General features: G+C 36.1%; 1 protein-coding gene across 3 annotated transcripts; it reads right to left on the bottom strand.

Moving 5' to 3' along the window:
- Window positions 1–65: 65 nt before the first annotated feature.
- XPOT (exportin for tRNA) lies at window positions 66–27,809 on the bottom strand. Of its 3 annotated transcripts, XM_057377053.1 has the most exons (26): window positions 27,743–27,806; window positions 25,285–25,395; window positions 24,240–24,373; window positions 22,410–22,492; window positions 21,275–21,331; window positions 19,808–19,877; window positions 18,438–18,656; window positions 17,660–17,844; window positions 17,115–17,283; window positions 15,647–15,883; window positions 15,252–15,290; window positions 12,569–12,631; window positions 11,430–11,554; window positions 10,388–10,532; window positions 10,099–10,218; window positions 9,809–9,903; window positions 8,964–9,033; window positions 8,426–8,664; window positions 7,649–7,934; window positions 5,659–5,848; window positions 4,327–4,443; window positions 4,126–4,241; window positions 3,590–3,637; window positions 1,677–1,748; window positions 1,150–1,206; window positions 66–672 (listed from the first exon to the last, which is right to left on the bottom strand). In XM_057377053.1, exons 3-26 carry the CDS (start codon window positions 24,297–24,299, stop codon window positions 646–648), a joined length of 2,889 nt encoding a protein of 962 aa, XP_057233036.1. In that variant the 5' UTR covers window positions 24,300–24,373; window positions 25,285–25,395; window positions 27,743–27,806; the 3' UTR covers window positions 66–645. The 3 variants fall into 3 exon arrangements, with proteins under 3 accessions (XP_057233036.1, XP_057233027.1, XP_057233046.1); XM_057377044.1 differs by lacking the exon at window positions 25,285–25,395 and having other exon boundaries at window positions 27,743–27,809; XM_057377063.1 differs by lacking the exons at window positions 66–672; window positions 1,150–1,206; window positions 1,677–1,748; ... (2 more) ...; window positions 4,327–4,443; window positions 25,285–25,395 and adding an exon at window positions 4,450–4,600 and having other exon boundaries at window positions 27,743–27,809.

The following is a 27,809-nucleotide window of genomic DNA, read 5'->3' as shown; positions in this document are numbered from 1 at the left end:
CTAAAGATTCAGCTAAAATGATTCAGAGAGACTTACACATTTCACTGGATAAAATTTTATTGTTTTTATAAAAAAAAAGATAGAACCAGATGCTACTTTGAAGTGAAATCATTTATTACACCAATCTGTTTTATAGGAGGTATATATATATTTTATCATTAAGACAACTTCAATAAAATGACTATCTACAAGAAGGACTTTGATTGTTTTATTTTCATGTCACCATACATGAACAAATGAATTTTATGTCTTATTAAAACATTTTACTCCGTATCAAAAATGTACACATTTTAATAACCATTGCTATGGTTTGAAGGTATTTTTACATTTAATTCATTTAATTTAAAAAATAAGTGTCATTTAATTGCTGTATGTGTTACATTGTAAGCTTAATCATCCTATACATAATAAAAGTTTGTGTATACAGATAATTTTTCATGTTGTCACATACCTTCATGTCTGAGAAACAGGTGGGGAATTTGCATTTCTTTTCTGCAGAAGGTTAAGGTACGTACTTATGTGAGCACAAAGCAATGTTTCTTAAAAACAAAACCAGTTTGAATGGCACAAGAGTTAGAGTTTTTATAAATTAACAACCAGAGTTCTGCATTATAGAAACAGGTATATGAGATTCCAGTACTTTCCTTAGGGCTTGGCTCGCTGGAAAAATACCTGTGAAAAATTATTTTTAAAAAATTAAAATGAAGGAAATAAACATGTAATAATTGAGGTATAAGAGAATTAGTTTGACAGAGCTCATTTTTGTGTTTAACATACTGGTTAACACATGAAGTTTAGGGATGTGATTTCTGCTATTCAATTACACTCACTCAAAAATGATGCATTTTGATGTTATCTACAATTACAGCATTACATTTTTGATTTTTCAGCTATTAAACAAAAGCCACAAGAACATCAAAGTGAGATGGCAAGGTGCTAAGAATAAGTGACAATTTTATAGATGTAGGTTTGTTGTTGTTTGCTCTCTCTTTCCAATTAACTGCTTTTACTACTTGGACATTCCCAATAACTAAAAACTACTAAATAATTCAATATTTTGATTTTACTTCAAGTCACTACTATGACTGAACTGTATGGCAAAGTTCAAATGGAACCAAACCTATTTAAAGAAAAAAAAAATCTTTATACCTTTAAGTAATTTTTAAAAACTTTAGCATCAGGCTGCTGAAGTGCTTGACAGAATTCCTGTAATAGAGAACAAAGAAATACAAAGTAAATGAAACAAGACAACCTAAGATACATTCATATGTAAAGCCACTGATTTTAGTTTGTATTTTCCCTAATGTAAAACCAAAGAAAAGCATGTTATGGGTAAAAACTTGCAAAAGGCTATGACAGTCCAAGTGCATTCTAGGATATCTGATTCACTTTCAGCCGAGACAGAAATGGGACCATCTACAAGGATATCTTCAAGTTAAAACTTGCATTAAAGTAGGAAGATTGCTTAGACAGTCATATGCCTTGGACTTTTTTTTTTTTTTTTTTGCAAGGTACCCTTGCAGTATCTTTACTCCTTATGATAAATGAATTACTCCTAATTGAGTAAGTTTTACTGTGGGATTGACAGGAGGTTAACTTGCTAAATATCCATTTCTTCCCATTTACCTTTTATGATTGTTAAAGACTTTTCCAAATAATCTTTTAGTAATTCCTACCTGGATTATCTCAGGAGCTACTTGCAAAGAAGGCAAATACTCTTGCTGAAGATACTGAATGCACTCAGGACCCTAAAGAAAAGCAGTACACAATTTCTTCAAGCATATTTTTACAAATGGAAAATTATAGCCCTATACTTTACGGTAGTCTACATGACCATTTTACGGAGAAGTAATCCTTTTCAAATGCTTATGTTATTTTCAGCTGTTAGCAAATAAAAAGATTTCTCAATCTTGACATTAAAGGTTCTAGTGCAATTTGGTATCTTTTGTTATACAGAAAAAAAATGCAGTCAAATTGCTGAAGTAACCATTACAAAAGATCCAGTTTGTTATATGTCAACTCTAAAAGTCAGGAAAATTAAAGCTGCMTTTATAATTAACTATCTGTCACTTGGAACAAATAAAACATTTGAGCATTAGTATCTGCCTACTGCTTTACCATACTACTCCCCATTGCAAAATTCAGTAGCCAACTGCAGCTGAACACAGTATTTCTCCTCTTGTAACATTGACTATGTAATCTGCAGTGAACTAAGCACTCATAAAATGGAATGTCCAGACCTCTGAGTAAACATTTTGATTAACACTTCAGTTTTTTGGGTTTTTTTTTTCCTTTTCTTTACCTATATCAGATAACTTTCTTCACAGGAGGGATTACTGTACATGGTGGCAGAATACAAACGTGATCCAATAGATCGACCAATGGAAAGTGAATCAACTTTATTAATTCACATAAGTTATCATGGAACTAGAACATGGYATACAATTCACATGGGAGGAGACTTCAGATCACTTTGTAGAAGTAGTGTTTGTCCTGGTTCTGGCCCTGACAGGGATAATTTTTGCAGTAGCCAGGAGGGTGCTAATTCTGTACCACCTTTCCAGGGCAGCATGACAATAGTTCGAATATAATCAGTTTGCTGTGTGGCGAATATCTCTTTTTTCACATTGTTTGCTTTTCTTGTACCTCTTTATTTATATTGCTGCTGTTATGCCTCTTATTTCACTGCTGTTACCAGTAAATTGTTCTTATCTCAAACCATGATCTTCACCTTTTGTGCCTCCAATTCTCCTCTCCAGCCCATTCTCTCTCTCTCCCAGACACAGAGAAAGAATGGAATGGGAGGGGGGAGTGAGGCAAGCAGCAGGTGGTTTGGAATGTTGCAGTGGGAACACTCAATTGGGGAACATTGTTCCTAAACCATGACATGTTAAAAGAAACAGTATTCATAATAGCAAGTTACTTCCTTTACCAAAGTTTTTTTTCCTACAGCTTTATCTATTCCTTGCTTTGGGGGGAAAAGGATTCCTCAGTTAAAACACACAATCTCTTTTCTATCAGTTTATAATTTCTTAAGTGTTCTGTAGTTGTGACTTTTACTTGCATTTGACAGAAAAGACAAACTTTAAGTTAAATGATGTAACAAAACCTAACATGAACATAGAAATTATTTTATCTCCCATTAAAAATAGAATATACTACACTATTTTAGGCATAAGACAATACAAAACCAATTTTTTCCATAAATGTTTTTCATCTAGCCTCCTACACATCAAAATATACCTTCATTCTTCACACAGAAGTGCTCTACAGTATATCACTATTTGCTCTATTATATCAGTTTAATTATACACTGGAAAGTGAAAGAATGTGGACTGATCAATTAAACACAGTAACAATAAAGTGAGCAGATTTTTCTCCTTAGTGACAAGTCAACATTTTGCAGTAATTTATCAAAATGTACAACTACTGGATCCTCTATCCCTGCACAGCATTATGAGCATCCTATTATTTTATATAACACTGCAGTAGGAATTTATCCTAGGAAGTATCTAACTTTTAGAAATTGATAAAACCACCACGAAGAAACCTTCAACAGTTATTCCCTATGAATTATGATGAAGCTTACCCTTTTGAGATGAATTGTTTTTAACGTCACTGCACATTCCGATAAAGCCTGAAATGTAATACATAGCATTAGATTGCATTGCTCTATTGGTTCAGTATTCAATGCTAAAGAACCAAATGAGGCCCAAAACAAGGGCCAGTTCATGCCATTAACCTTTCATTTTGCCCTCACACAATGTGATGTCTTGACCTTCCAGGTTCTGTTCTACTCTAATCAGAAAAATATCTGCACAGCTGAATCCAAAATGAACTAAAGAACAGCCAACTCTGTTCGCTTTCAGTGAACATCAGTTAGTAAGTAATACAGGTCAATGTTAAATACTCAGATCTGCAATTGATTTTTAGCCTAGATAAACTGCAGAATACACCACCACAATATTCAACAATTAATCATACAGATATTTAAACAAAATCTCACAAACCTAAGGGATTTTATTTCTGAGATGACACTCTTTAATACCACACTGCCATTGTAGGTTTGTTAGCTTGAATCTGCCTCACAAGAATGAATGCAAAAAGACCATCCATAATACATACCAGTACTGTCTGGGCATCTGCTAAGTCAAATGTTTGCTTCAAAGGTGCTAAGAAACATGCAGGAACAATATGCTTGTAGACAAAGTCTGCGAAACCTACTGGTCCATCTTTACCTCCTAGAAAGAAAAATAGTATTTCAGGTTCTATTACTGCTTCATGGGTAGTCACAGATGGAAAGGAATTCTGGAAAGACATTCTTACCCCAAAGCTCCACCAACTTAGAAAGAATAATAAAACAAGTCTTCTGTGCAATAGGATCTGGGTAATCCACTGCTCCTTGAATTACAGTGAACAACACACGCTCCACATTCTCTGCACCTTAAACATATTAAAATGAGCTTGTCACTTCAAATTGCAGCCTAAAATGTTTTGGTACGCTTACACTGTTTTATAKAAATACTGACCTGGAAGACATGCTTCAACTTCAAAATAGCTCTTTTTTGCACAAATCTCAAATATTTTTGGGAAGTTTCCCCTACGATGCAAGACAACTCTTATTTAGGTTATAATTTTTTTTTTTAAAGTTTGGAGATTTAAATTGCTCTTCTGGCCTTTAACACACATAAAGGTGAGGGCGGTACTTCAACCTGTTTACAAATACAAATTTTCTCCTACCTAAACTTGGTAAAGTTAATTAAAATTCAGCAGCACTGAACTACTTATCTTGCAATATATGGCAAGAGATTTTCCACACATTTAAAATTTCTGTTCTGTATCTATGCTTATTTGTCTGATTCCTTTATTTGATTTCTTTGACCATTGCAACTGCCAAGTGCCTCTTTCAAGAAAGCTCTCCCTTCTTAATGCTACTTTTTCCTTTCCCAGCAGTATTACCACAAATTTAGGACAGGGGAAAGGAATTCTGAGCTCCACTTACCAGATGAATGAGTTTAAACCTTCTGAAGTCCCTAGCCATTTTGATGGAATACAAACAGAAACAATTACTTAAAGTATCAAGCAACTAGATATCTGACTTCAAATTCCCACTGTGAAAAGAACTAATTCGCCAGTAAACTAACTGGCCAGTAAAGGTGAGGAAAACCTGGTAACTACCTATATTCTAAGTCACGTGATGCCTTCTATCATAGATAGCAAGACCAGGCAATAGTAATAAAAGTTTACAGGATTTACTGATGTGTCCTTCTGAAAATGGACACAATGAATAGTAGCAACAGTGAGTGGTCTTATCCAGCAGTCTGAACACTGCTACACACTGGTATATAAGATCTCCAAATCAACAGATAAATACAATTATACATGAAGATGGATACACTTGTCCTAACAGACACAGTGATCTCATTAAGCTGAAAATATCAATAGGAAGAATATGCCTACTACAGCTGGATTTCACAACCCCAAATTCCTGTACAATAAGCAATTTGAATCAAGCAAGTTGAACACAGTATTCCCTTTAATCCATTCTACTGTAACATAGTTAACAGTACTTGCCAGGAACTAGGCTAATAATTTTAGTAGATAAAACCTAGGTGGGAACAACCATAGTACTATCCTTTGAGAAACTGAATCCCTTACCTTGATTAGCTATGACTTCACTCATTCCACTGCCAGTTACTGTCTGCAGAAAAGCAAAGTAACTCCTCCGTAACATCTGTTTTTCTAAAGCAGCAGACTGGTCATTTTCTTCTGCTGGAAGGAGCAATACCTCAAAAATAGCATGAAGTAGTGGCATAAACATCTGTTGCAGAAAAGGTGAAACCTGTGTCTGTTGAAGAGCAGAAGAGGGTGTCAGCTCAAAAAGAGAAATCGAACATTTACAAGTTAAAACTTGAAAGCTTGTTAAAATTCTCAGCTTGGATTCACTTTTAACCTTAGTAATTTCAAATAATTACTTTCAACAATGCAAATTGCATCAGAGTCACCGTGAACATTACTACATCTTGACTTACACACTATTTCAAGCCTTTTGTACCAAAATACCCAGTCCCATCTTGCCTCATTTTGAGTAGGAAAAGGTTTTTCAGGATTTTTCATCCTTCTGTTCAGACACAAAATTTCAAATTTCCTGAAATACCATCTCTAAAATGTTAAAACTGGCAACAGGCCAGCTTTTGTAGAACTTTTTTTTAAGGATTACTAAAGCAAAAGTTTTCCTACTGACATTACAGAATAAACTTGTCACTTACAAGCAAGTTTTAGTCAGAAATATATATAAGGGTACTAAATCATGAATTGAAAAACTGAAGGTGTGTGCTATTCAGTCATAGCCTAGAATTCCACAGAAGCAACTCATATACTTATTCCTTAATACTTAAGCGAGACTTTTATCTTTAATTTTCTCTTTAGTATGCCTTTAAAGTATTCAAGGTACGACTACAGAAGCTGAGATCTTTATTTTACTATGTTATAATAAGATAAAAATAATACTGTATCATATAAACTTAAAACATTACACCTGAACATGCTATTTGTCCAGTCTTGCTCCTGTGACTTTTTTATTTTACCTTCCTTATCCTTCACATACTATTTTAAATTACCTACTGTTATCCTGGATTGACTTTAGTAACTTGCTAAAAGGACTAAAGTTGTAAGTCTTCCCCTAGTCTCTTAAAAACTGGATTTTTCAAAATTCCCTCTCTGTTCTGAATATTAGATACTCCACAGRTCCACATGCTACATTCACATAGGTATAGATTATAGCTCTGTTCCACTGCTTACAAAATGCACTTCACTTGAAGCAATTTTAACTTTGTATTCTGCTGAAAAATTTATTTAAGCCTACTTAAATGGATTCTCATCCTTTTCACACAGCAATGAATTTCCCACACGATTCACAACAGTGCAATGTTCTTGTGGCAGCCCCAGGGAATGAACATGGGTAGTAGGTTAGTAGCTTCATCTATTTCACTGCCTTTACACTAGAACTGTTTGAAATTGGGAGGCTCTCAAAGGTTACATTTCAAGAGCTTTGCCAGATTATCAAGTGACAGTTCTACTGCTACTTGGTACATCTCATGTCTGCCATTTCCAAACCTGAGCGTTTGTCAGCCTATTTTGAATAATACATTAAGCCTCAGTGCATATTTTTATGCAACACCACCAAACAGAGATTTCGTAAATATATATTCCACCCTATACACATATTTGATATTTCTGTATCTCTAGCACCTGGAAATCTCATTATAAGAAATGAGAAAATTCACTTCAGACCTTGTGTATTTTGTAACATTAGCTTAAAACTTCAGTGAAGGGCATTAAGTTGTGTCAATAAAAAAATTGATTTGGGCATGTCAAGCAATATTTTAAAATACTAAATCCAAAAAATGAAACACAATATAAAATTCTATGACTAATCAAAGAAAAAAAAATCATTCATTTAATCACTGAGTCCAGCAATGGATGACTGTGATCAAAGACAATGTTTCCCAATAGCAGGCTTCAAAATACACTAGTTTATTAATTCTTGTGGAGGGCTCTAACACATACCTGTTTTTCTGGTTCTGTGACTAGAAAAGAGGATCTCTCAGCAACACTTTCACACTGAAAAGCTTATGCAATATCATACCTTGAACTTAGCTGTTATTTGGTTTATAAGAGGAATGAATTCTTGAAGATCTTTTGCTTCACAATCTTTAAGCATGTGTTCAGAGGCAGAAGGAATGAACGGAAGAACTTCCTCCTCTAGGCAAATAATCATGCGGTGAAGGAAAGTGCGGACACCACTTCTCAGAACTTCCTTTTGTAATGGACAACTGAGAGCTGGCAGAAATGTTTGTAAGCAGTCCAGATAAACCTCTGAGCATCCACATTGTTTTACAGTTTGCTTATTGCTGAAAGCCTTGCTAGTTCGGCTGTAAAAACAACACATGAAGTTTTACATTAGCTCATGTTTCAGTACAATGAGGCAGCAGCAACACTGAGAACAAATGCTTTCCAACCCAGGTACTCCCATTTCATGAAATGGGAGCCAGACAGTGAAAGTAATGAACAGAGTATTTTGATAACAAATGGCATCATTTTGGCAGTTTTAAATAATTAAATTCTAACAATTTACCAATGACATATGATTAGAAAGCTCCATACAATTCTTTGAACAAAGAAATAAATGCTGATTCATTATAAACTTGCTCAATATTCTCTGTATCTACATGCATACAGATCTAACCACTGTTTCAGACTCTTCTAAGGGGACTTCTTTTCTCACTATCGCAAGAAATTCTACTACCACTGAGGATTTTTTGGTCAACAAAGTACAAAACTTAGTCCCTCCTCCCAGTAAATCCATTGTATTTCCCTTTTACTCAAACCAGAAATACACACAGCGTTACTGTGCTGTACCTACCTGGCAAATCCAACAGCATGATTGAGGCAGTCAGCCAGTGCCATCTGTCTGTCCTCATCTTGTGCCATCATCAGTTTTTCTAACAATACTTTGAACTTCTCCATCAGCGGAGTCAACAAATTCCTCATGAGAACCTGTTTTCTTTCTGCAGAGTATTCGCTGTTAACTATTAAGACTCCAGCTGTTTCATAAATGAAAAGTTGATCATCACTGCTTAACAGTGCCTGGTAGCCATTTTCCTAAAATGGAAGATAACAGGCATAATTCTCTAAGTGTCCTCTATCAAGGCTGTCTTCTCAAAGTTTATAGCCTTCTGTATATACCCATCTCTACCCTGTAGTCCCAGAAAACCACATAAGCAAGATTATTACAATTAGGTATAAAAGTAAGCTGTGCAAGTGTTCTGATATCAAAAAAGCAGGATAATTATTTGTGCATAAGTGTTAGCATGCTAAGCTTACAATTCAGCAAGCACTGAGGGACACTGATGAGTAAGTGCAAGCCGTGCTCATTACAAAAGCCTGCTGCAAATACTCACGGGAGGAGAAAGTTCCATCAGGTCTTGTATTCTATTCAGAACATCTTCAATAAAGGGATTCATTTGCTTACTGAAGTAAAACACAAGTACATAACACTTCTTAGAAGCACATGCTTTTTTACAGGTTTCAAGATATTTTATTTAGGGTGTAAAGTTAGATGCTAAAACTACCTTCTCCATCAAAGCACTGCTACAGAAAAATCTAACTTATGGGTATGGTGCTAGTGGTAGGCTGAATAAATACATGGCAGAGCAGGAAAAAACATTTCTTTCTTTCCCTCGCTTTTTAAAAATATGCATCATCTAAGTGAAGTATTTTCATTAACAGCTGAAAAATAGAAGTGTGCTGAAATCTGAGCCACCTCTGATCTCTGAGCTTCTTCTGTCTCTAAATTAAATATATGCCTGTGAAAATAAGACTAACATGACAGGACTGTTCAAAAGACTAATACACTGAGTAAATTTCATCAGTATAAATTCCAAAACTATTCAAAATTTAGTTAGGGACAGGGAAGAATTACTCTTGGAAGTCTGCACATCCCTTCACACTCAGCTCTGCTTACTAAGAAAAAGCAAAACAGACATTTATATCRTTGATCAGCTTTAACATCTCATTGAAATAAATTAGGCATATGCATTCCACTTCTTTGTTCTGTGACAAATATTTCCATTGCTTCCACTGACCTTAGTATTAAACAACAGAACAACCCTGCTAAGAACACTGTTTTGATATTTTATTTCACTGTAGTCCATCTAAAGCCCAGCCTGTTTCAGTGACAACTGTGACATACAGAAGTGCTGTGTATAGTAAATTCAGTGCCATTTGGATACATTTATCTACTCACTTAAGAGACTTGACAAATCTGGAAAAGAGGTAAGCTGTTCGGCTTCGTACTTTCGGACTTGTATGACGAAGACCACGGTGATCTAAAAATGCCATCTGCAATCAATAAAGTAACTCAGTCTTAGAACCCCTAAACAAGGCAGGGGGGAAATCTAATCATCCAACAAGTTAAGAAACCCAGCTTCCTTAATTACTGAATAGAGATTTCCCACAGAGAGCGGGAAAATTTCTGAAGTCTATAGAACTTACCTAGTCTTACCTACTTAAAAATGTAAGTAAGATGAAACTTACTAGTACAGCTGGAATGTGCTGAGGTTCCACAGCAAAGAACTTTTCATATCTAACCACTGTTTCAAAGAATTCCAGAGTCACTGATGTGTGTTGATAGGCACTAACACCAGAAGTCACCAGCTACAAATAAAAACATATAATTTTAACATATTAAAAAACTTACGTGTTTTAGCTGTATATAAAACCTAACTGCAATCTAAGTGACATGCTGGTAATTAAGAAAAGCCATTTGAAATTAAACATTCCAGTTTTTACTGGCATTTTTAAACAGCTCTCAAGACACACTTACCGTTCTCATCATGTCTTGTAAAGCCGTGGCTTTAGTAACATCACCAGAGAAGTGAGCACCATGAGATACAGGAAGAGCTTCAGCCAACATATACAGCAGCCTTATTGCTACTTCTACTTCCATAAATCGTGTTGTCTGCCAGTTCCTAGAAAGAGAATATCAAGATCATGTCAGTCTTTAGTGCCCTATGAAATTATTGCAGTTCTACCGTGTTAATTATTTTCTTTTGAGCCTTCTTCAGATGCACAGCATAAACAGATTTAAACTAAGGAAAACACTGGAAGGCCCAGGGAGTAATTCTGGATGCTTCTATCCATTAAAATACTACCTCCTCATCAAATCACCACCAACTTTCTTTTGCCAGTTGTAGCTTGAAAGCTACAGATTTCTCATATATATTTCTTATGATAAGTTACAGAAGCTTATTTAGCACATTTTAGATCCACCTTCTATGACACATGGACATGCCATTCAGCTTCACAAAAAAAGAGGCTCAGTTAAGGTACAAGGTAACCACCAACTATACTGGATTCCTATTTGTATACATAGAACTGTCATCTTAGCCAGGGAACTAGTAATGCTTGTTTATTTGCATGCAGTTTCCAGGATTTGATTTACTGGGKTTTTTTTATTTTTACAAAAATGCTTCACTTCTTAGGACTTTTCCCCCCCATCCAACCATGTTTTTCTGATAAGAGTAATGCTTAGTATTTACACTTCAAGGAAACTCTTAGGAGATGGGCAAAATGAACACCTGTCCAAACAGCTATTGCCATGTAGGTAAGTGAGAAAAATCAAAAAGCCCTTCTAGGAAAGAAAAGCTGCCATTTACAGTACAAAAAGAAAGCTTTTTCTTTCTAAGGAGCTAACAGATTATACAAACTCATATCTATCATTAAGTTGTAATGAGCTCATTCTGTCAATTGGCTTCACCTTGCTAATCACACTTACATTTCACTACAGACTCTGAGAGTTTACAAAAGGGAAAAGAAACAACCCCCAAAAAGGCATCATACAAAACAAGTTATAAACCCTAACTTACTGAAGCGTAGTGTTAAAAACTCTGCGGACAGATGCCAACAGTAATTCTGGTGAAACCTGAGCAAGTCTGTCCAGCAACAGTTTCAACTGTTTTCTGTATTCCACAAACATTGCTTCATCTTCACCCTACAAAAAAACATTCACATCAGTGAAGTCCTTATTTTCATGATTAAATTCATCCACAAAGATTTTAGACAATTACAGCTAAAACATGTACATACAAAACCAGTATAGCACACTCAGAGAATTCAATAATGCTCATCCAGTGCTCTTGTAACAGGAGGCTCCTCTTATGGCTGGTTTTAATATGTTGACATCCACTGCATTCAGTCCAGAAACACTAAAAAGGCTTTCCAAAATGAAAACTAGCCAAAAGTACAAGAGAGAAAATGCTCTTGGCAAAGCCATTTTGACCCAATTCTTGAAAATTRACTCACTCCCCCAAGACATTCTTTCTTAGCATCTACATTAGTTTTAAAATTGGACTGATAACATTTATGCTGTACTGGATACAGTTTGAGGTAACCCTTTTAAGACTATAACTCTCTGAACAGCCTGGAGCAAATTAAGTATGTCTCACATACGCAATCATTACTGCTGGCTGAGGGAGACGTTAAGCATGGAAGGAAAGTGAAATCAAAGGCCTTACGCCACCTTTAGCTTATTTATGCAGAGGTTTGACCATCTTCAGTAGCTCAAGCAGCATCTCTTTTGAGAGTTCCACTACACAATAGTGTATTTTTGCAAGTATTTGTAGTATTTATATAGTATCTTGCAAAGTATTTTTGCAAGATAGAAATGATGTGCAGAAACATTCAAATTTGCACTGAACAACTCAACACTGAACCTCAACAGCTGTGTTTACTTACCAGCCCAGCTGGATTTACCTAGAAATAGCTTTGTACAGATATAGCCAGAAATATTGTTAACTGAACTGGCTTGGATGTACCTTTACTATGTTGTTTTGTCCCATGCAGACATACCTAGAAGCTTTCCATATAGGAAAAAACTCAGCCTATAGACCCTTCCTTTCTAGGTTTAAACCTTTAGCCTATGAAAAATGCAGGTTTTAAAAGTGTGAGCAAGTTTTACTACATATAATTAAGCTGCATGTGTCTGTTTATTACTATAACACAATACCTCATTTTCAAAATTGTATTCTTCATCATATGTCAGCTTCTTCATAACAGCCAACATGATTGCCTAAGATAAAAACAAGATAGTAAGCACAGAAGCAGACAAGTTATAAGAAACAATATTTTAAAATGCTAAAGAAAACATTAAAGTTAGTGTTATGAGTTTACAAGTATTTTTAATCCCTTTCAAACTATTCTTTTCAGAGGATTAGCAGAAGTTAATAGTCCAAATCAAAATAGAGGAATTATACACAAACAATGTACAGATGCTATTCCAAACAGGCAACATAGATGTTTTGGAGCTCTAAGTCTCCGACAGTATAATCTAGCTTTATTTTCTGCTTGTAAATTGTGCTGTTCATTTMACACTGAAAACAGTCAAGATGCCTGAACTAGGCAGAGGAAACTAAACAGGTTGCCCAAGATACTATTTTGAGAGGAGAAGTCATCTTAGCTGTAACTGTTCTAATAGTTCATAGTCATTAGTGTGGGTAACATCAAATCTCTGTTCAGTAATTATTTTGCTCTCATCAATATTGCTGTCTCAACACTGCTTCACGAAACAGTGCACTATACTGTAGTACTTATAACTACTATCCATTGCATATGGTAAATACTTCAAGTCTTAGTCTAACCATTACCATTAACATCAATTAAATAATTTATTTATATAATATATTTGGGTTGCTATGCATAATCCTGCAGAATAAAGTTGCAAAAGCTTCAGTTATATCTAACAATCCTTTATATATAAATCGTTGACGAAGTCGGGGGGAAGGACTGGATCCAGCTGCACTTAGACTTCCCTCTGAGTTTAGAAAGCAAGGGGGCCCTTGCTGCACCTTGTCACTCAGTGGTAGGATCTCTCTATACCTTGTCCATAACTTGCACTAGCAAGTTGTCAGATGAATTATACCAATAGTCCCCACTCCATTGTTGTACCTCAAAGCTTGATCTTTATTCTAATCAAGTCTGAATGAAACACAGTGAAACAAAAAACATTTTGACAAATGAATCATGATTACTATTTTTCATTTTAATTGCAAACCCTGGAATACTTTAACACCAAAATGGATCGATGAATTAAACCAAAGTTACTGAAGTGAAATTCTTGGTGATCTTGCAGAAATAGATACTTGGACATGAAGAGAAGTCCATGCTTCTCTATAAGAAGTGATTTTAAAGACTTAAAATAATTGCAAAACATGAATGCAATGCATTTGTAGCAAAAAATGTTTAGGATGATCTGTCATTCTAAGAATTAAAAATGTGATCCTGCTGATAAGAAAAAACTGGAACTTCAGAGGCACAAGAAACAAGACCCCCTTTTTTCCTGTTCAAATAACGAACAATTTGAAAGCATAAMCTTTAAAGTGAAAAATTTTAAAGGAATGCTCCTGAGCACAAAATTTAAAGCTTAAGACAAAGAACAATAAGATTTAGACTATTTCCCATTACTTTCTTATTAGGAGTTGGATGAAAGAAAAAAAAAATATGATTGCTTCTCAATTTAACACAAATATTCAAGACGTGCTTGGTAAAAGTAACAAATAATTGCAACACAAAAATCTGCAGTATGAAAGCAACTTAAGCAAAACAACGTATTTCAGAACAGTATGAATATACAAACATATTTCAGAACAATATACTTTCAAACTTTCAGTGTCTTGAGTGTACTGCAGTAGTAACATTGCTAGATCTAGTTGTAAGAACAGAAGACAGTAACAAAAATAAAAAGATTCAGTGTTCTTGTCAAAAGTTCTCTTATTGCGTTACCTAATCCAATTTAAACAGACATTAGACAAAAGGAGATCAAGATAGTCTACACTGCCGTTACCCAAATTAAATTTTTCATGTTAGAACAGGTACAGAATTCAGTTTTCTTTGTAAAGGAAAAGGAAGCACAGCTGTTAACTGCATGAACTTACGAAATAACTGCACCAATCTAACCAGTTCAACATCCAAATCAATACATCCACGTTAGTGTAGAACAGTCACAGAGAAAAGAAATAAAAGGACTGGGCTGAAAAATCCAAGTAAGTTTACTACCTCCAAAACTGGACATAAAACTCACTTTTAAACTTCATGTTTTATATATAAACTTCCATTTATCTAAAACGTACATTAAGCTCAAATTTACATTTGATGTAACATTTAACATATAACGACTCACAATTACAATTGTTACCTCTCAATTGTTGCTTTCTAAGTCAGATTAATTTATATTATCAAGGGTAGTATTTTTGACAACCCTTCCAAGACTTCTTCCAATCCTTTGGAATTAGAGCAAATTTTAATAAAAATAAAAAACTTCAAGAAGTTTTTTATTTTTATAAAGTTCAAGAAGTCTTACATGTTGATGTAAGAATTTTTGGTGAACAGTACAGCCTGTAGAGGAGCTTGCCAACATATGCTTAAGGGCTGTTTGAGAAGACCAGCTCTAAAACAGCTTTCATATTCATACACAGTCCAATATAGGTTTACTATTTAAAGAAACAACTGTAGTTACTTAGCAAAAGGTGGAACACACTGTCCTTACTTTTAAGTCTTCACTTTTAATTATTGTCACACACACATTGAGGTATATAAATGAAACATGAATTGTTTCAGCAGAATGAAAAACTATGATCCAACATGTCCTTGAACTATAGAATCTGTAGTTAATAAAAAAAAAAAACACAACTTACCTCTACATTAGCTTTTTGCTGGTCTGAAAGTGCAGAAAGCTGTAAAATAAAATTCAAGTGTTATTTTTTTGTATTCTAACTCCTTTATTACTGTCTAATAGGAGAAGATTTGCTCTTTTAATGCAAAGAGCTGCAAAATTGCAGCCTGATGATCTGCAATCTTTCCCCTAACCATAAGATTTCACTAAACTCCTTCAGATCACTTAAACAGCACTACAGAAATAGCATAACCACAGTCATTAAAGATACTGAATGCTAATTAGTCAAAAAAACCTTTTTTTTACATATCAGTTAGTACACAGTATGAGACATTCACACACACACAAAAAAAGAACAAAAATCAAAAAAACAATTCATGTTAGAATTAGTGTTAAATTGAGGGCAGACATATTTACTTGTTTCAGGATGTGAAGGTAGTCGTAACAAAAGCCAATGATATTAGAAGAGATGTCATCATCTTCATGAATTAGAAGTTGCAACATTAGGGCCACTTTTGCTTCAATAGCCTGCAGAGTGTCTTGAGCACTCTTCATATCACCATTTTTTATCAGTTTAGTCCAACTAGCTATTAATGCTTGCCCCATCCCATTGACCAGCTTAGAAAATCGGGCCAGAAAATCCACATCATCTTCCTGCAAAAAAAGACACCTGATTAAAAATACTAACAGAGCCTATGTTTAAATAATGTGAGATTACAGACTGTACTACCCATGTCTAGTATGTAGAATTAAACCAACACTTGTCTTCTAGGTGGAAAGAACAATTGTCTGATTCATTTTTCCCCAGGAATGGAGAGAGAAAAAAGTTAAAGCAATGCCAGATTTAGCTGTCCTCCATTACACAACAGTAGCTTGCTTCATCTCTTCAGATTTGTTTGTTTCTCTCTTTAAAGCAAGAAGCAGGTTCAAAATAAAAGCAGCAGTACATGCCAACAACAAATTCTGGGTTATATAAGATGAAAATCATTTTATGGGAAAGCTTCAAAGAATTAACAGCTGTAGCTCACTTCAGAAATACTGACAACTACCTTTCAGTACTGTCTGCAAGAGTGTGTTAATATTAAATACTTCTGGCTTGCTGTTGCAGAAATACATTGATCAAAATCAAGAAATAGAGCAGCCACCTCGAAGAGATGCTTTGGTACCTGCCATAACTGTACAAATAACAAGGCTACTTAAGAAAGACTGAAGTAAGATTTTTTTAATAGTAGGAATACAAATGTAACAAAGGCTTCAAAATTAAAAGTTAATAGTCATGCAATCTAAGAACTACAGCTTCATAAGGACTGGCTGCTCTTTCACCACTGCAGGTAGCAAACAGGTGTTCCTTAAACACTGCAACTGCCAGGGAATGTCTGTTTAGTTAGTAGGTATACTTTTCCAGCTTATAGATAAGCATTTCAAGCCTCATGTTTGATGGTGCACACATACAAAATAGCATACGTGTCCTTAAGAAAGCTCCTTCCCCTACCTAATTAGGCATGGATTTTTTTAGAGTGAGACACTGAATCAGCTATCTTGGCTAAAATACCTATTATAGAATCATTCAGGAGAGAAGATTCAAGACAAGGAAACACAGAAGCAGTATTAACAGTAAGCACAACATGCTTTAGGAGAGGGACAAAGGAGTTACATAATACCTTGCTTCTAGACTGAAAGACAGTGTGTTCAAATTAATAATGAACATTATTAACAAGCTCTTAAATTTAAGTATCAGAAAACTGTAAGAAGTGTTCACCCGTGATGCAGAAGCTCAAGTACTTCCCGCAAATGTGTGGACTGTTTTGCAATTTCCTGTGTATCTGCTCACTTAAGAGCTGTTGGAAATCTATGACTCATTCCTATTGAAAATCAGCGCACAAACCTGATCAATACTGAAGAGGCCAGCAGACTGCAATACTTGACACAAAGACTCAACCAATTTTGTTTTATCAATAGGGTCCATTCCCTTATTTACAATTTCAAACAAACAATCACAGGCTTCTTCCCGGAGAACTTCCACAGACATGTGACCTAGCAGCATATTTATAAACCTTCAGAGAAAATACAAAAGATAAGCTTTATATGTACAAATTAATATTGTATAGAAGCTTTATATTATGTGTGTACATATTTACAATGATTTCTTTTCATAAAACAGTGTTAACATCTATTGTACTGAAAAAAACCTCAGCATTTTATATAGAATTTTTACATTTTAAAGAGAATACAGCAAACTGAGTAGTGTTAGTTTGGCCATTATATCAGCTTGGTTTACAAAAACAATCATTCTCCTAAAATTCCCCAAACCCTAAAAATTACATATGTATAAAGTCCATCAAAGATGATTTTTAATTCTATTTYATAGATATACAGTCAACAGACTGCCAAGGTTAGTTTTGCAAACATTTTCCATCAAGACCCTCTTACCTTTCATTGGCTATCAGGCTCAAATCTATCCAGGATACATAAGCTCCAACTACTTCAAGGCACTGGCACGTCAACTCTGAGTTATTATATTGATAGTTTTGTAAGATTTGGTACCACGATTCCACCAAACTTGGAATGCACTGTTCCCTCATAGTATCTTTTAATAAGGTGTTCCTACGAGCCTCCTACCAATACAGAAAGAGGATAAATCAGTCCTGTCACAGATTAGCATCTTGTCAAATCACAGCATTTTTGTATCCAATGCCAGACATCACCTGCCATAGCAAGATAAATAACTCAAATCAGAAACCCAAAGAGAATGCTTCTTCCCTTTCCAACAAATAAAACCAAAATTTCCTAGGTTTTCCTTTTTTTTTTTATTAACCACAATGTCCAAACACTGAAAAAAAAAAAAGGCAGAAAAAGAGGAGAAGTTCTCTACATCATTAAATGGACTTCTGATGTTAGGACTCCTTAAAATATGCACTAGAAAAAATCAAAATTTAAAAAGGAGTCAGCATAGGATAAGGTTGGCAAATTCAGTCAATTAATTTTCATTTGCCAATATATTTTTGTTCAAACAAAAAGAAATTAGTTGAAAAGTATGGTATCAAAAGAAGCATTAAGCAACATATGGCTTTTGGATTTAAGCCACCTAGTGTCTCTTAAGGCAGAGCTGAAAAGGAAAAAAAGCATATCTAAAAACCTTCTGCTCTAATTAAAGTAAGAGAACTTCTTAGAAATTTAAAACAAGTGTTAATGCAAAATAATAACTTGCCTCTGATGTATGAACAACATCTCGGTCCACCAGCTCGGCATCAACAGCCATCAGGATTCTGAGGTACATATCCACACCTCGTGGATTGAGGTCAACTACTGACAGAATGTCAAAAAAAAACTTGGGCCATTTTGTGAGATACTCAGTAACAAAAAGCAACGCAAAGACTTGTGCTGCTTTGTTGCGAATAAAAGTCTTCTCAGGCTGGGGATTCAGCATCTGGCAGAAACAAGACATTTTATTGGTATATTCTTACTAAATTAAATAATGTTATGGGTTGTTGATCTCTCTATAGTAATTAATGCACTTCTCTTCCTTGCTGAGACCAATGAATAACCCCTTAAATTTCCAAGGAATTTGAAGAAAATTTGGCAACATTGTCATGCAAAAGGGAAAATGTTCTCTGTGAGTGATACAGTCCTAAGCCTTTCAGTGCCAATACACTAAGTGTACTACCCAAAGACAAAAAGGTCATTTGTCAGTTTGGTGAAAGGCATAAACAAGAACTTTCAGAAAACAAGTAACAGTCCTCTTGTAGCTAATCTGTGCCTATGATAGATATTAGCACTAAGAATAGTAAAGGAAGTTCCCAAATCTATGGGGAAAAAAAAAGAACTGTCACTACCAATCTCCTCCTCTCTCCCTTTTATAAACGCCTAAATGGAACAGTTTGCCACAAAGAGAAATGCCATTTAATCCACTTCACAATGATCCGTTCTTTTTTAAATTGTATTATATTCCATTCCTAGTGTTAAGTGTTCTACATGTCAACTATGTTACTCTTCAGTGCAGAAGTGGAATGACAACTACATAATGGCAGGTATAGGCAAAGACTTGTACAAACCCGGTTATTGGTTCTGCTGACTGCAAACTCCTGGGTGGGGCTGACACCACAAGTTCGGCTACAGTAACTAACTAATTCCACAAGAAAGAGCAGTCCATACTCTGCCATGCTACTAACAGAGCAGTGGTAAATATCTGCCAGCATTCTACGTAGACAGGAGTTCACTCAGAAGGGTCTTAGAAATAAAATTACTGCTCCTCCTCCAGACACTCAGCAACATCAGGAAACCGTATCATACCACTCTGACGGGGAGCTTTTAATACACCTTATTTCACACACCATTGATTAAACCACAATCATGATGTGATGCAAGAATTATATATTTAGTAATAAGTTCAGGCAGGGACTTCTTTACAACACTTGATTTAAAGAATTTCTCATAAACCTTTAACCATCAGATCTAACCATGTATCTTCAGGAAGCCATCTTTAAACTCAAATGACATTTTAAACATTTAGTCCACACTCAATGCTCTATGTTAGCCTAAAAGCCTAAAATGCAAGACTGCTGTGAAGGATATACTTACCTGTGCTTGCAGCCATGTTATGAGTGTTTCCCTAATTAGCTGCTGCTGGACTTCAGTAAGTTCAGAGTACCTGAAACAAAAAATCTTGAGGTCAAAATACAACTCTGCTTCATGAAAAGCATCAACACTCAGTAAAGAAAAACACTTTTATATGGCATATAATGCTCCACATTAAGATAAAGAACAGGTTCCTAGAACAGCAATTTACAAAGCTATTTGCATGTTAAAATTTTGACTCAAAGGCAAAAATAATGAAAAGCATTTTATCCACAGTAATGCATCACATTTTGAGGCATTACTGCATCCTGTATGGGTGGGGAAGCTTGAAATGTTGCAGGAAGGCTGCTCTATCAGGGACAGGGAGGAAGAGACATCTGTAATATGCTTGAACTTGTTTATTACACATTGAAGACTGTCACTAGTGAGTACAAGGAAGTCCTTCCCTGATCTGACCTACACTACATTTATTATCAGACATATGTAAAAAAAACAAGGAAGTAATTCTGCTTTATGTCATACATATAGTCTTATCAAATTTTGGCATTATATACAGCCCACCTCAAATACTGCCCATACCTCTACTAGGACTAGTGAGGCTGAGATACTCATATTGCAAAGACGGTTAGCTACATGTCTGTAGAGTCCTTAATAGGAATAACTGCTGAATGTGACTCCAGCGTTCCCGTCACAGCCAACTATTCATTAAAGAGAAGAAAAAAGCAACCCACTGAACAAGCAGCAGGAAAAACAAGAGAAAATATACTGCAGAAAGCAGGTGACAGGAATGAAACAAGCAGCGGAAAGTGGACAGGAAGTTAAAATTAGGTAAATAAAAGTCTTTAACATTTATATTCATACCTAACTGTAAAAATCAGTCACACCTTACTCCTGTCTAAACCTGACCCCCATGTTCAGTGTATCACAAGCAGTCACAATCATATCCCAAGATTCCATGATGTTCAATTCCAGACCAAAGAAACCCAAGGTGAGAAAAAAAGAAAGTTCTGTGCAATGAAATTTATATTATTTAAAAGCATTTCCCCCTCAAATTATGGTTCTAGGAAAACACCRCTCAGTGAAAAGACTACTTTCTCTTAACATTTCTGCCTTGGTAATTGAATACATAGGGCTGTGTCTGAAGTCCAGGACTCTGTACTGAACACAGCTGTCAGGAGTCAGTGACAGTACAGAACGAGGCTTGAATCTTCAGATAGGAGTAACTAAGTTTCAACCAGTCCTTGCTAACTGGGTCTGCTTTGGGCCATACACAGGTATGAGACTGAGACTTTGCTGCTCAAAACATCTCCAAGAAAGGGGTAAAGAAATAGAAGAAACCCTCTGGACTGGACTACAGACACCTCATCAACCACAACTAGACAACAGATACCATTTAAGTGTATTTGTTGGCAGAATAAAAAGGGAAAATTAAATGGATGTAAATGGCTGGTGTCAAGAAAAATTACTCACTTGAACTTAATTTGATGTTCCAGGACTTGAAAGCAGAAGAACTTGATGTGATCATCACTAGAAAAGAAAATTATGTTATTGGAAGCAATACAGTACACTTTTTGGAGAAGAAAAATATTCCTCAAATATTATAATCACTAGATTTGGCACCAGAAAAAAATGCAAAACATGCTGCAGCTGTTACCTCAAAGCAAAAATGACAAATACTTGAGCTGTTAATCTGGTAGAAATGAGCAATTGTTAAACTAATATTTATGTTTGATACTAGTCTTTTTTTCTATAGCCAGGTATTTGTTATGGTTTGATTTCAGTATTGAACAAACAAAACTACAGTACCTATTGTATCCTGCCCCTATAAAAATCTGTCAGGCTTCAACAGTGTGTTCAACACCTACAACTACACTGAGTGCAAGTTGTACACTGCATCTTAAAAATCAAAGGTAAAGACAAACTGAGGTATAGATTAAGAACATACATTCCACATGCTCTGTTATCTACACCACTTTTTCATCTTTTTATCTAAAACTTGCAACAATCATAATGTATCTTTTAAAGATTATAATTTCTAATCTTATGTGGTTTTAATTATTGCACATTCTGCTGGAGTCAGTAATTTTGATAAATCATTTACAAAGAAGCATCCACTATAAATTACTGCTGTTATTCAGGAGATAATGCACCTCTCAATTTCTGTCCAAACTGAATTACTCCGTGTAACAGTGACAACGTAGTCTGTTTGATGTAAATACAAAACTATGTGCAAAAGTAGTGGTAATTACACACTCTTTGCATCTTGAAAAGTAGAATAGCCTACTCCATAGAACAAGGGCGAGGAACTACTCCTGAGTTTACTGCATATAAAGTCTATAGTCCCACAATGGGCAATTTTCAGCACTTTTTCCCCCCTGGATTTCAAAAAGCAGCAGTCTTTAGGCTACTAGATTAATATGGAGTTTAATTTATACATTGTTCTTCCTTGAAAGGCATTATACAGAGGCCATGGATCAACTATGATACCAAAAATAGTAGGAAGACCATATTAACTGTCAACAATTTAGTTTGCCTACTATGCTGCAAGGCTAAATCAGACCCACACATAGGACTAATGAAAATAAGAAATTATTAGTTACATTACCTGTATATACTCTGAGCTAATGCTTCTGCGCAGACTTGCCAAGCATCCTGAGATATCTTGAGCTGCTCAAAGTAGGCTAGTGCCTGCAAAAATCAAGGTATGTTTCATTTAAAAAAGAACAAAGCACACAGCAAGACATCTCATTCACACCGGCCCTCATATTTAAACAACTCTCCTTCAAAAAACCAACATTATTTGGATACATACAAGTGGCTCCCTAACTACCTTAACACCAAATGTTTTTTTTTTTCAAATGCTAATATCATAGGTATCCATTTCCACTTCATATTCAATACAAAGACTTTTGTTACTTGAATACAGAAGTCATAGAATCAGAAGTGTTAAGTTACACAGAACCTCCAGAGAGACAGCTGACTAGAGCAGCTTGCTCAGGGCCCTTCCATTTAGGTGGAAATTAATATCCAAGTTAAAATTCCTCCCACAAATTCTAAACAGGTGACTTGGATTTTTCACTGAAAACTACTCATTATTTTTGTTGCACCACTTTGCCTGTATTCAACACCCCAAGCTCAAGAAACAGTCAAACTCTGACCACCTTAACAACTATGGGATTTGAGAAAACCTCTACCAAATTTTAGGTAATTAATTTGCTTATCAGGACATCTAAACAGCTTTTGACAACAATTAATTTGATTTAATCGCTTTAAGACTCTATATGGCTTGTAATACACAACAGYAAAGCAAGTTTAGAAACAGGTATTAGATTAACATTATTTCAAATCTGTGAATGTGTGTATTTCAAGTGGGAGTTTTGGCTGCTGGATGTTTTTAGGGGTTGTTTTTTGCATTAGTTCAGGAAGGTTTCCATTCACCAGTCATCTCCCAAACTCATTATTCAGAAATAAGTTCTAAAATAAGAATTAATTTACTGTAGTTAATACTAGTGATTTTCTTTAATAGTTTTACTAGAAATGGTTTGATACTTCCCTTAGGTTACATCTTACATGGTAGTGGAAAAGGTAAGTCCCCTTCTGCTACAAAATATTTCAAAACTGGGCTGACTGCATAGTCAAAAGCTTCCAATTTTAGTGGTATTCTATTAACAGATCTTAAAATATTAGCTATATCCATCCTTTTAAAAAGGACAAATACCAAGAACCAATATATTTAACAGGCTGCTTAGCAAATCAAACCAAATTTGTAACTGTCTTAAATATTCCAGGATTTGTTTTATGAACATAAATCCATGGTATTGACAACCTCATTACTGAAAGATTTTACTAGCAGTTATCTTGTAGACAGTTAAATCAACATGGTAATCAGTAAGCAGAGTTAAGTGCTCAATAAATAGTTATATAAATAAAAACATTTTTTCATAGGAGCATCTCTTATGCAGTAAATGTTACCCACATACCATGACTGCTTTCTTAACCTACTTGACAATAATACAAGCTTCACTACAGTTAAACATATATTTCATTTAAAAAAAAAAAACACTGAAGCTAGGTAATCCATTAAAATTATAATTCAAAAACACATCTAAGAATCAAAAGGCCAATTTCAAGCAAATTGTTTTCTGGGCTGATTTTCATTCTGCAAAAACCTATGTAAGGAGCTGAGCAACAAGTACCAAGAATTGAAAAAAACAGAGTCCAGAAAAATTAATTCTACTGAATTGAAGTGTAACAGAATTGATAACACATGACCCTCAGCTTACATGTTTACAATATGACTTTGTTTTGTACTTGCCACCACAAACCCTAAGCATTGGCTCACAAAAAAAAACCCACCAAGCCCCCCAGCCCATGAAAACATGAGATTTTTGCCCTGCAATACCACCTCCAGTTATTAGAGAGAGAAGTTACATACTCTTTGTCTGAAGTCTGCATCAGCATTTGGGTTTAGCCCTAAAAGGGCTTGCTCATCCATCTCTATTGCTATATTCGTTGTTTCCTGCTCCTAACTGCTTTGCCCACTTCTCCTAGAGGAGAAAATACGATCATCTGCAAATAAAGAGAAATTTTATTTGCTCAGCAGAACAAGGACAGCAACAATCACACAAGTTGGCCCACAAACCTCAAACAGTGTACTCCAATTAAACATGAATGCAACATACTTCCAATATGGATACCAGAATTCTAAGTCCTTTAATCAACTTTTTGCAGTACTTTATTTCTTACTGAATAAGGAATTTTTCAGGTCTTCATATATTTCAATTCTCTTGAAAAGAGAGCTCAGTTAACAGAAAGATGGCATGATGTGTAGTATTCAACTGAAAGGCTTAAATTCAAATTTCAAGCACGCAGAAGTTTTAGCATAAATCTACTTCTTAAATGACAGACCACTGGTTTTTTTTTTCCCCCACCACAACCTTAACTGGGGAAAAAAAGTCATCTTAACTCTAATATAGTTAAGAAGCTTCATAAACCCACAAATATTTCCTGTGGTGGGGACAAAGTCTTTCTTCTAAAGCAAGCACATACAAGTGTCATAGAAATTAACCATAAAATACACCATACTGAGTTGTTCACAAAAGTCTTCTGTTCCTACTGATGGGTGCTGATTTGCTAGCAATGACTTCTATTTAGAAAATACAGTGCAAAATTAACAAGTGATCTAGATGAATGTTCTAAAGATGGCTTGCTTCTATAGGCTGCTCTGCAAGGCTCTAGTAAAACACAGAAAATTWAAAAAAAAAYCTTTGTCAAATACTAGGATGCTGTTAAATAACAAGAGAGGACAAAAAATCCATCTATCTTTCAGATCTCTGCCCCACCTCCCCCCACAAGGTAACATAGTTAATTAGGCCTGAAATCAGGCCTTGTTACTTAAATATGGAGGAGGTTGAGGAAAGGAAGAGACAAGAGGAAGAGACGAAATACAAAGGAGCTGTGGTTTGAAGCTGCCTACATACCCATAGGTAGAACTTCTAATTTCTTAGTATTGCGTGTCTCCTGCACATTCTACTGTTCACCCTCCCCCACGGTAAAAAAGGTGGCACAATGACAAGTGATGGCAAGCAGAACTGAAAAGAAGAGCCCAAAATTCAATGTAGTAACAGACTTTTCTATGAAACTCAAGACAGAATATCCTATGCCAAAGTGCATAATGAAAAGCAATTTATTAAATAAAACTGAGTTCATACAAAAAAAAAAAAACCCACAGGTTTTGGCAGTACAGAAACCAGAAAGTCTGGAACAAAGCAATGACTCGTGGCAAAAGAAACCTCACAGCCTGCCTTAGTCACAGAATGATTCCCCCTCAACACCAGGGGCAGAATCTTTAGGGATTAAACTTGCTATGCTGAGTCTTCTCCCATCCCCAGTTCCCAGACTGTTTTCCCCATAATCAACATCCAGAAGAGCCAGAATAAAAAAGGTAAAATGCCCCAGAGAAAATGATTTTTTTAATAGAATCTTTTGATTAGGGTCTGGTCCAGAGTAACAGAACTATTTAATATACAGAGATGCTTTTTTTGCATATTTACCTGCTAAATCAGTACATTACTGTCTTTTAGGCAGATGATTTATACCTGGATGATTTTGCTATTAAAAATAAGGTGATTCAAACATATATTCTCTTCACTTGTTATTGCTAACAGCAATGCAAATCAGTTCTACTAATTTTATAAATACCTCATGAGTGTCTTTAAAATTTTAACTTCTACTGTATAGCCTTTTGTCAGTTTCATCTTGACTAACCAACTCTAAAAGATAATTAAAGAGATAATATATATGAATGAACCTCTTGAGAAAGCTAATAAAACAGCTTTTCATGCCTCCTGGTTTTAGTTTAGCAGGTAGTTTTTCTACCATGAATCTTTTTAACCAGCCAGTTACGCTTCAAAAGCGAAACTAAATTGTGATTTCAATACTAATAATTCACAAAATCCATTGCAAGATGCACTTACCTATAACATCAAGCATGTAATTAAAGCAAGTTTTATTTATTAAAAAAATTGATAACATTAATAGTTAATATGCAGCTGAACAAAAAGTATTGTTTTATTTACTTAGAGATTATTTTTTGTTAAGCAGTACACCATGTTGGGTTACAAACTCATCTTACAGTAATTAGGAGGATGCAGTTCCTGAGCAAAGTCATACAGGTATGTCTCATCAGAATAGTTTATTCCCTTTCCCATACTAAATACTTAAAACTGCATTTGCTAGTAGTAGTGGAAAATAGGAGAAAAAAACACCCACATCCCACTTCAGGTGGGGAAGACTACCCAATTCACAACACAAACGTGGTCAAAGTGTGTAACTTTGTTCCAAATATACCCCAATAATGAAAGCATTCGGAGCATTTTAACTACAGATGCTAACCACGGGAACAATCAGCAATTAAACTTCATTTGCAGCAGTCATTTTAAGTATTTACAAGACCGTGGCAGCACAGGGGAAGTCAGTGGCATGCCTCATTTGAATTTTCTCAAGTTTTCTCTCTAATAAAACAAAGGCATTAAAATTTATCTTTTACWATCTTTTTTGCGGTTTTGCTTGCTGCAAACCATGGTCATATTTACAGACTCTTTAGCGCTAGACCCTCCACACTAACCCAACACGTGGTTAAAGCCAACAGCTGTGTAACTATTGCTACTTCGACAACTTTTCAATTGGACTAGAAAAGTTTTTCATTCTGGAAGTGACAYTAGGTCTTAGTTTTAGGCCCAATCCTACTGGCAAGAATTCCCCGTAGGGAGTAAGACCTCCTTACCCCCGCCCCAGATTCAGCCAGAGAGCCCGGTCTCCTGTGGCTGGGAAGAGCCAACACGGCTCCGCAGCGCAGCCGGGGCGGGCGGCTGGCAATTCACAGCCCCCCACATCCAGCTCCGCGGAGCAGCCGCCGGGCTCTGCTTGAACCCCTCCAGTGCAGTCCCGGCCGTGGGGATGGACCCGGCGCTCCCAGCCACGGCGGGGAACCACCGCTCCGACCACGCCGGGACCAGCGAAACATGGAGGTGGGGGGAGGTCCTACGATTTCTTCCTTCCCCCACCGGAACCACAGCGGATGGACAGCCACCGAGGCGGCAGCTCCTGCGGACAGAACCGCACCGCAGACTACAATTAACAGAGAAAAACACAGATTTTTTTTCGCGGCTCCCGCCGGGCGGGACCGACGGAGCCCGACAGGTTGCGGCCCCCACTGACCCCAAGCAGTGGGGCCAGGCGGACGCGGAGGTCGCGGTGCCTCCCCCCTTCCCCGGCGCTGCTCGGTTGCTGGGGAGGCGGTACCGGGCTGATGAAACCGGCCGGGGGACTCGCAGGAGCCCGCGGGCGTCGCCAGCTCAGCCCACACTGCCCCTTCCCCCCCGGGCTGAGTCACCCGCGCCGCGTGTCGCGCCCTGCCCGCGCCCCCCCCACCGGTACCTTCCCGGTCAGTGCTCCATCGCCGCCGGCTCCCGCCCACCCCCGCGGCTCCGCAGCCGCCACGAGC

This window comes from Malurus melanocephalus, unplaced genomic scaffold (genome assembly GCF_030028575.1).
Source record: "Malurus melanocephalus ecotype Western Australia unplaced genomic scaffold, MMel_1.1 scaffold_10, whole genome shotgun sequence".
NCBI lineage: Eukaryota > Metazoa > Chordata > Aves > Passeriformes > Maluridae > Malurus > Malurus melanocephalus.
Note: the sequence above shows the minus strand (reverse complement) of the source record. Positions and strands in the feature narration are given on the sequence as shown.

Coding starts and splice junctions, on each gene's coding strand:
- XPOT (XM_057377044.1), bottom strand. CDS start 24,299: ATGGATGAGCAAGCCCTTTTAGGGCTAAACCCAAATGCTGATGCAGAC. Junction 18,657..19,807: donor TAACATGGCTGCAAGCACAG/GTAAGTATATCC, acceptor TGTTTCTGCCAG/ATGCTGAATCCCCAGCCTGA. Junction 15,884..17,114: donor GCCTCTTCAGTATTGATCAG/GTTTGTGCGCTG, acceptor CTTTTTTTGCAG/GAAGATGATGTGGATTTTCT.